Source organism: Phalaenopsis equestris, unplaced genomic scaffold (assembly GCF_001263595.1).
Source record: "Phalaenopsis equestris unplaced genomic scaffold, ASM126359v1 Scaffold000994, whole genome shotgun sequence".
In the NCBI taxonomy this organism is placed as follows: domain Eukaryota; kingdom Viridiplantae; phylum Streptophyta; class Magnoliopsida; order Asparagales; family Orchidaceae; genus Phalaenopsis; species Phalaenopsis equestris.
The window spans coordinates 403,132-413,559 of NW_018165433.1; the positions used below are offsets into that span (position 1 = coordinate 403,132).

The window sequence follows — 10,428 nt, forward strand, 5'->3', positions numbered from 1 at the left end:
AGATCGCGAAACGCGGACCGCGGGCTGACCCCCGCGGTCCGCGTGTTTTAGGAAATAAAAAACGCAGTATGGAATAATCTACCCAAAAGTGCGAACCAAACGGTATGACGGCGTTTTCAAAACGCCGCCTGCACTTATAAGCTGCCCCAAACGGGCCCTAAATCTACCTTTTGATCGGATTTAATAAATCCGGATTTAAGTCAAAATTGCGAAGAAAATTGGGTTTAGCGGACCGTCAGATTTAACTTTCAATTTTTTTTTTTTTTGCATTTGACTGGATTTATGTTAAATAGTGGCGTAAATTCTACTAAAAGTATGCTATCAAACGCCCTCTAAGCATAAAAAATCTTATTTATACCCCGCAGTACTAACTAATAAAAGCCTAAATTGCCCTTAGGTGCTTGTCTAATAGATTCCTTAATAAAGTTTATGTTAGACCCCACCAATGCCATATTGCTTATTCCTCACCTTTCTGTATAGGGATTCATCAAAAGTTTATATCAGAGTTCCCCGACACTTTACCACATATTCTTCATCCTTATTGTTCAGGTCCAAAGCAGAAATAGAAATGCACGTAACATTAGATGCCAACAATTGAAATATTACAGCAGCTTAACTCTAACCTCTATCAAAACATGGATCGTTCTAAGCCATCTAAATATGGCACACCAGCATGGAAACAGCTATCTTGGTAATGAAGAGGTAGGCCATGGAAAGTCCCAAAGCACTATATGGTCAAAAAGCAACAGTAGAGATTGGTTGTCCAAAGGAACACTACATTAGTAGAGGCAACTCAAAATCACCCAATGGGAGATATGACAGCTAAAGCATAGGAGATTGCGGCCCTCGATCCCAAGGAATAGAGTGAGCCAAATAGGAAAGCTAAGGTTATTCTGTTAATTAAACCTGCCAATAGTAGGCATCCACAAATTGGAGTTAAATCTCAGATAGAAGCAGGAAAGATGGAAAACGGGTGGCAGATTTGCAAATGGGGTTGGCAAAAAATAAATTCATGTTAAGCATAGTATTTAAAAGTGGGTGGAAGCCAAGAAGGAAACATCCACAAGCACAACCCCACACCCGTAAGATGGATTCTCCAAATTATACCCAGAAAGGACTGAGAAGCTATCAATAAGTCATAGGTTGCCTTTGGAAGAATTGGCATGGATAATTTTAGGCTAGGGATACTTGTCCCTTCTCTAATAAGTAAACGCCAATGAGGAGTACAAGCAACATCCACTTGCTTACCTTCATGTATGGTTTCATTCAGCCTCAAAATGGCACAGTCCCAAAATGAATGGGAGAAATGATATTGCATGCCAAATAGTAGAAGGGCATCCAATCATAAAAAACTTGAGGGAATCATTCAGATCAAAAGGGATGGAGCTAGGAAGGGGGGATGAAGGTTGGACCACAGATACAACCTGGCAAATATAATTCTAGAGTTGTTAGCTGTGACTGTAATATTGTCAACGGCTAATAGTACTCAACAGAATTATCAATCTTAGAAGTTCCCTCAGGGATCAAACAAAAAAAGCCAAGAGTTCAGAAATTCAAACAAAAGGGGAATAGAGGAAAGATTTTCCTAGACTGGAACAAACAAAGAAGGCCAATTCAGTTGAAACGTTATTAATCGGCTCAATATTTTTTTTTAGTGGGTGTTACATGTCCTATCACATGCACTATGTTTCAACAATAACATCCAATATTAATATGATATTGAACTAGTACAAGACACCTCTTAATCTGAAACAAAGACAAAAAAAAAAAAAAAACACATGTAAAATTTCTTTACAGCTCCTCTACTCATTTACACATACATGTATCAATAAATTTAACACCAGTAAGGAAGAACGTTAGCGATGAACCAAATTAAATAAAAAAAAGCAAAAAATAGCCTATAGGAATTACTACCCAGCTCAAGTGTTTTATTCCTCGAAGAGTTCTGTAAAGATGATAAGGATGCTTTTCCTGAGTAGATCTTGTTAATACAATGATAACCCTGGACAAGTTAGAAATTTAGCAATTGAGCTGAAAAGATAATGAAACTTCAAATTTATGCCATTCAAAAAAGTCCAGAATGATATATCTTACATCATATTTTTTTAAGTAGGTTTCCTTTTCTTTTAGGAAGCTTTCAGTTATAGAAGTAGACCAAGGATCTACACATAACTGTTCCTGCCTTTCATTCACAATTTTGTCAGCCTGCAAATAGAATAATCAGGAAGGAGAGAGAGAGAGAGAGAGAGAGAGAGAGAGAAGCAAACAAATTAGCTATTTTCATCTGGATAATCTAACACGTATACTTTAGTTTTGACATTTATAACACCCAAATCTTTCTTATCACTAATACTACTATTTTAAATTTTAAAAGTGAAATACACTTTTTCATGCCTAAGTAAGATAGCATAGATGTAAAAATTACAGTTTAGGTGTTAGATAAGTAAATACATACGAATTAAGTGGTATGTATGTAAATCTTCCAAACTTTTGTATAACTAAATTGAATGCAGACTATTTACAAACTAGTAGTTTCCTTGTGTTACTATTTCAAAGAAAATTATCCAGTTATTTTAGCATTAAAAGAAGCTTGCTTACATATTGCATTCTGTATTATGAAATACCAAATGTCTTTTGAAGGTCGTGAAAAATAACGTTTAAAGATAGAAAGAGCCAAACAAATTAATGATCGTATGATAAAACAAATATATAAAGAAAAAGTTATCAGATTATTGTGCATCAAGTTGGTTTTAAAAAACTAGTAAAAGACATTATTCTAATTTGAAATTGAATTAGTCGTAAAGTGTAAACCTATCATGTGAAATTCGACCTTCTCTAAAATTAACTTGTAATTAACTTTGCTGTAAATGTATGAACAAAGGAAAAGAAAAGAACATGTTAATTATTGGAATGCAATCATATTAACATTTTGAATAAACAAGCCTTAAATGCAAAGCAGTTTAATGAATAATGAAAACACGAGAAGTCAAATTTTAAATAACACTTGGTTATGTAAAACCCAAAGTATAACTGACACAAAATAAAATATAGTTCATCTGACCATTTTTAGGAAAAAGAGCCAGAAAAATAATAGCTTTAAAATATTTAAATTTTGGTTTTAATGACTTCGATCATGAATATTATGATTGCTAATCAGAAAGATTTACCAATACACAAAATTATCATTTGCTGCAGATTGTGATTTAATTTGTAGAAGTAGCTTCTGTCACTTACAAAATGTATCCAATATGTGACTTTTTTGGTAATACTCACATATTGGATACTTACAAAATGAGATACTCCAAATTTACAGATCATTAGACATATGTCAATTAGAGAGGCTAATGCAATTTGGGCTTAGTCGTGATTAGGTTAAACCATATTATTAAAATCTGGATTTACTCCAGTTTCATATTATTAAATTTTTGACAAAAATATTAATACAATGATTGTTGATGCAAGAAAGTTTAAAATTATACAGAAATGTCATATACAGTTAGAATTGATTATGACTGTAGTTATAGGGCATCTTTTGTCAGTTGGTTGTCTACATCTTTTGTAATACTCGCATATTAGCCAACTTCAATGAAAATGAGATATGGAAAATTTAAAGATTATTAGACATGTGAAACCTTTAGAGTAGACTGAAGCTAGACTGTTAAACATCAAGGCATCTTTGGGTGTAATTGCTAGAATTTCATCAGAAACTCCAAAATTAACCATGCTTTTATGGGAACATGATCGGAATGGTCGATCTCATGGGAGGTTTCACCAATGGAGTAAAACTGTGAGGACATTAGGCTCAAAATGAATAATATCTGGATCAGTAAGAGTTCAAGCTAATGCAAATGATATCAAAGCATTGCACCAACCTCAAGATGGAAACTAAGTGTCAACAACAACAACAAACATTTATCTCACTAAGTGGGGTCGACCACATAAATCAATTTTCTCCATTACATCCTATTGAGTGCCATATTTTCATTTAATTCTAAAAAATTAAGATTATTTTTTATACAATATGCCCAAGACTTTCCTCTGCCTTTCTTAACATAAGTAACATAAGTCGATCTAAAACATCTACTCTCCTAACAGGATCATCAGATATTCAACGTTTAATGTGACCAAATCATCTAAGGGGACTCTATAATTTTTTCCGTCACTGAAGCTACACCAACCCTATCACAGATATATTCATTTCGCATTTTGTCTCTAAGTGTAAAGCCACTCATCCACCTAACCATTCTCATCTCGACAACACTTAAACTAGTTTTATGCTTCTCTTTTAAAGGCCAAAATTCTACGCCATAGAGCATTGCAGGTCTCACCACCATCTCATAAAATTTTTCTTTCAGTCTAAGTGGTACTTTTCTATCACACAAGAGGCCCGAAGCAATCCTTCATTTCAACCAACCAACTTGAATTCTACTAATAGCATCCCCATCTATATCACCATCACTTTGACCAATAGACTTGAGATATCTAAAGTGTTCACACCTTTTAATGATTTGATCACTCATAGTTACAACTTTGTCACTATAGATAGTACTAATAAATTATATTCTATGTACTCAATTTTAGTTCTACTCAAAAGAAGGCCATTAGACTCCAATGTAGACCTCTATAACTTCAAGTTTTTCCTAAATTTTTTCTTTAGTCTTATCCACAAGAAGGACATCATCAACAAAAAACATAAACCAAGGTACATCCTCTTGTAAATGTTCAGTGAGAACATACATAACTAAGGCCAAAAGAAATGGGCTTAAAACCAATCGCTGATGTAATCCAACTGAAATAGGAAAATATTTGGTCAATCCTACTTTCGAACACTGGTAATAGCTCTAGTATACATATCTTTAATGACTTGAATATAAGTCATATCAACATTTTTCTTCTCTGGAACTCTCCAAAGGACATCGCTTGGAACCTTATCGAAAGCTTTTCTAAATAAAAAAAAAATCATACGTAGATCATTTTTATTCTTTTTGTACTTCTCAATAAAACCTCTCAATAAATGTATAGCTTCAATAGTAGGCCTGCCCAACATAAATCCAAACTGATTATGAGAAATCTTTATAATACGTTTAATCCATGTTCAATTACCCTCTCTCATAATTTTAAGGTATGACACATCAACTTAATTCCTCTATAATTTGCACACACTTGTGCATCCCTTTATTTTTAAAAATGGGAACCAAAATACTTTTCTTCAACTCCTCAGACATCTTTTTAGTTTTTAAAATAATATTAAAGTGTTTATTAAGCCAAGAACTCCCAAATCTCCTAAATATTTTTGCATTTCAATTGAGATATTATCAGAGCCTATAGACTTTCCATCCTTGGTTTATTTTATTATTAACGATATTAAGATCGCTAAGGTCAATCGTATTTTCAGAAACTTCATTGAAAAGTTTATCAAAATACTCACCAACCTATGTTGAATATTTTCTTCTAAGAAAAACATTTTTTATTTTCATCTTTAATACTTTTCATGTTTATTAGACTTTACTTGAGTTAAATCTTTACTTTTCTTTTATTTGTTTTCTTTTCTTTGTTTGTTTAGTATATAGATATATTTTTCACCTTCTTTAGCATATGATTTATTATAAAGATCACTAAAAATAGAATTTTTAGCGTCACAAATTATTCTCTTAGACTTCCTACGGGTCATTGTATATTTTTTTAAGCTCTCTAAACTTTTACATTTAAACCAATTTTTATAACACAATTTTTTATTTTTAATCTTTTTTGCACATTATTATTCCACCACCAACTATTTTTTTATAGAAAATTTTCATTTTGATTCTCTAAGTATACCTTTTGCCACTTCTTTAATAGTGTTTTTTATTTTATCCCACATAGAATTTTCTTTTACATGAGCATCCCAAATCTTGAAGTTTACTTATAAAAATAATTTTATTTGTCTTTTAGATGTCTCTATCTAATTCTATGATAATAATTCCTAGTAATTTTATTTTACAACCCTTCATCTCAAAATCCAGAACTAATAATCAATTTTGAGTACTTAAATTCTCACTTGGAATGACTTTATAATTTTTACATTCTCGAAGATCTCTTCTTCTAATAAGAAAATAATCAATTTGTATTTTATTAGATCCATTCTTATAAATAATAATATGCTCAACGATTTTCTTGAATAAAATAGTCGCAATAACAAAATCATAAGTTGAAACAAAATCTAATATGACTCCACCTTCTTCATTAATCACTCCAAAACCATAACCACCATGAATATTTATAAAATCTTCCACCACTCTACCGACATGTCCATTTAAATCTCCTCTAACAAATTTTTTTTCTTCAAGCTCCTTCTTCAAGAGATATTTTTTTTATTAATTCTTATAGGTCATTCCAGAATTTTTTTTTAGAACCTATATCTAAATCTACTTGAGGAGCATAAGTACCTATAATATTAAAAATCTTAGTATCAACAATAATCTTAAGGGCTATAATTTTATCTCTTATTATATTAATTTTTATAACATTATCATTCAAACTCTTATCAGTAGTTACATCTGCACTATTTTTAGTGCAGCTCCTACTTGAATGACAAAGTTTAAAACATAAGCTATCTCCTTAGCCGTTTTTCCAACCTATTTAGTTTCTTGACTACATGAGATAATTATCTTTCTATGAACTATAACATCAACTATTTTCATTAATTTATTTATGAGAGTATCTATATTCTAAGATTATATCATAATACTAATTTCATGAACTAATTTTTTACTCGCATTTGTCCATAATTTCGGAACCCCTCCGTATTTGACACTACACCCTGGAACAGGAGTAGCGTTGCACACTTTTCAATCTATTCAGGTCATACAATGTCACTTACAGGGGACATCCTAGCATTTACAAGAGGATCAAACGGATTCACGTCATGATTTTTTGACAAATTTTACACTAGCTGTCAACTACATAATGCAACCCTTTAGTTTTCACATTCGGTGCTTAGAACCCAACAAACTAAGTGTCCTATTAAATAAAACATTACAACAACGGAACCACCTCTTAAACCTTAGAAGGGATAAAGTACTATATGGTGGAAGCCACCTCTTGAATTTGAGCCACCTCCAGAATCCTATTAGCTTGGTAGATGATTTTGGTTAAGAAAACTGGTGAGAATGCAATTAATTAAGGCTCCGTTTAGCGCATCTTATTGGAAGCGGCAGCGTTTTGAAAACGCCGCCCTTCCGTTTGAAAAAAAATGTTCGCGTGGGACGTTTTGGAAACGCTTCGTTCTCTTATCGCGATTCCCTTAAGGAAGCGTAATCTGGTCATCTGCTCCGTTCCGCGTATGCTTCTCGCTTTTAGGGTTATTTTTCCCGTGTTTCCTTCCCGTCTCTCCTCCCGTCTCTCCCCCTTGCCCTCGCCCTTCCCGCTCGCCATTTCTGTCTCGATCTCACCCAAAGCTTACGAGGCTGTGATCAGCAATATGAGGTATTTTTTTGACCTCACACTCTCGCCCTACCCGATATCCGTCTCGATATCCGTCTCCTTCCTTCCCAGAGGCCGTATTCGATCCTCTCACAGTAATTTATGTTTCTATGGTCGTTAGAAATGAAACATTGAAATTTTTTGCTGCAGAATGTTTGATTAGTATTGTCTTTTTGCTGCGAAATGAAACATAGTAATTTATGTTCCTGTGAAATAGTTAGGATTCTTCTCCTTTGTTCAAATTTTCATGCTTGAGAATTTTTACCATTTTTATTGTGGTTGAAATGCTTGGGAATTTCACGTTGATTTGAATGATGCTTTGAATGATGGGGAAATATTGAATGCAAGAATGCTTGGGGAGATTTTCATTTCCCTGGATCGGTTGAAATGAAAAATATGGAATTTTCATTAACCTAACACTGTATGCTTTGTTCTTTATAATGGTGCATTTACATGAAGAACACATTTTATATGCTCCTCTTTATTATAATTGGGCATTTACATGCCCAAGCATTCCCGCATATCCAAATTTATGTCAGCTCTGTTGAATCTGTTGGATGGTTTTAGAAAGAAGTGATGATTTGGGACTGAGACATGGTTGAATGAATGTTACGAATGAGAATGGTTATAGAATTGAGGAGCTGAAACATATGAGTGAATGTTGGAAAATTACTTTGTTACTTTAGTTTCTGTTATTTACTTATTCGAATCACATGTTGAATGAAGTGATGATTTGGGACTTCTTTCTTGAGCTTTATTATTCTTATTCCTCTCCAAATAAATGCTGACAGTTATGTATTGTCTTTCTCCATTTGGTGGGCTCGGTTTTGGCCCCTAGAAGACTGGATTTCAGTTGAAATTTCTTTAGGTTGGCCCTGTGTTGAACATATTTGAGGCATGATTTTTGCTGTTTCTTTGAGGCATTCTATGATTGGAGTACATAAACAACTGAAATTTGGTTTTTAGGACTTTTTGTTGTTGCTTTAAGTCCTGTTTTGCTCCTTACAGTTGTTGCCCCTCTTTTCGAATCGAATGCTAGAAGAATTGGTACAACAGGGGCCCATTTTCTCACCATCTAAGCATAAATTGCTTTAACATCACCTATATTTCTAGAATACAGATAACAGTGAAGGCATATGTACTTACAAAATCTGATATTTGATCATTATTACAAGTCATTGATATCAACATGGCTTCCAGAGTATCTCTTCAAAGTTGGAACTTCACTTCCGATTTGGTTATAGTTCTATGTTATAATTAAGGTGTAATGTGAGAATTATAGTTCTACTTGTATTTGTACTTTTTTTGGTAGCACATATATGTAATTTTTCTGATTTGATTAATAAAATTTACGTGGGTTTCCTTCTGTGGACGTAGGTCTCTGATCGAACCACATTAAAATCTCTCGTATATTTGTATTTTTCTTTATTCATACGTTGCAACGTTGTGGATATTATGTTGGTTGTGGATTTTTATTTCTAGACATTTTGTTGTTTAAAAGTTGTTTGATTTCGAAAGTGCTTATTTTAATTTGTTCCAAATAGTATCAAAATATCTTAGGCAACTAAAAGGGGTTCGTCTGCAAAGTGAGATAAAGAAGTAACAAATATTTTTTGCGACATATGCATTAAAGAAACTGAGAAACTGAACTGGGGAATAGCTGGGGAATAGGCCAACCACATATTTTAATAAAGAAGGTTGGCAACATATAGCTCAAAGATTCAAAGAATTGACTGGTAGAGATTACGACATACTTAAATTCAAAAATAAATGACAAAACAAATGAGACCAATTGAAGAAAGAAAGAAAAATATAGAAAGAGTTGAAACGTGGCTCTACCGAGTTGGGATGAGATCCAATTAAAAGGTTGATTGATGCTCCAGGTGAATGGTGAGCTGAGACAATTGAGGTAATTTTCTAATTTTTTTTTCTCAATTATATTACTTCTCAAATTATTTAGAAACTGATGTTAATTTTCTAAATAAGTTTGTTACAGGCATTACCAGCAGCGAAGAAATATAGACAGTGCGGAATTGAGCCAACGTTTGAGGCAAAACTTGACATAATTTTTAAGGGGGTTGTCGCGACTGGGAAGCACGCAGCAAACCCAAGCGAGATGGGATTTACAGAAATGTCAAAAGACTTGCCACCTGAACAGGTTAAGCTGATGAAGAAATTCCTAGTATTAACCAAAAAGAGATGGGGAGTCTAATTCCATGTCCAAAAGGCCTAGACTTGTGAGGAGGAAGAAAGAGAATGACAGTTTTGTTAAAGACTCATTTGTTGAACTAATTGCAGCTTTCACAGCTCCGACTCCTCCTAACAGTACGATTTGGGACTGCGTGACCATTTTAGATACTATTCCAAAAGTAGCAACCTATATGCGCTTTCAGGCAAAATGTGCTCAAAAGCTCAAGGACCCTACTCATATGGAAATGTTCATTGCACTGCGGTCTGAGATGCGCATTGAGTATTTACGTGTTATAGTTGAAGAATGAAGTTGAAGAATGAGTCCGCTTTGCACTAATCTTTCATTAGCCTTGTCACTTATGTATTGTTATTACAACAACTTTTGTTATTTTATGATATTATGTATTGTCTGATTTTTTTTCTATCTTCAAAACATGTTATGTCATTTATTTTCTGATGCTAAGTAATACTTGATGTTTTCACTATTCCAATTTCCTGTCGCCACCTCTCCATAATTTCTTTCATCCTAATGTATTTATCATTTCAGGATGCACCCACTATAAGACCGCCGTAAAAGAATGACATGGACTGTAGCCGTAGAGATATTGGAATACTACCGCTCCAGTTATAGACGGATACCACGCATGACGTCCTCTTATATTAAAGACAAATGGATGGGTGAGATGCTTGCTGGACATTCGATAAGGTTCAGCAATATTTTTAGAATGACTGCGCCCATTTTTATCGATCTGCTACACGAGTTATGTCGGAACCATG

The 10,428-nt window shown here is 33.5% G+C and overlaps 1 protein-coding gene across 1 annotated transcript in view; it reads right to left on the reverse strand.

Moving 5' to 3' along the window:
* Positions 1-10,428, reverse strand: part of LOC110032645 (mitotic checkpoint serine/threonine-protein kinase BUB1) — a 54,560-nt gene that overhangs the window by 31,775 nt on the left and 12,357 nt on the right. Inside the window, exons 7-8 of the mRNA XM_020736338.1 lie at positions 2,095-2,205; positions 1,915-2,002 (exon numbers count right to left, since the gene is read on the reverse strand). Coding sequence (XP_020591997.1) covers positions 1,915-2,002; positions 2,095-2,205 — 199 coding nt within the window. The remainder of the gene's footprint in view (positions 1-1,914; positions 2,003-2,094; positions 2,206-10,428) is intronic.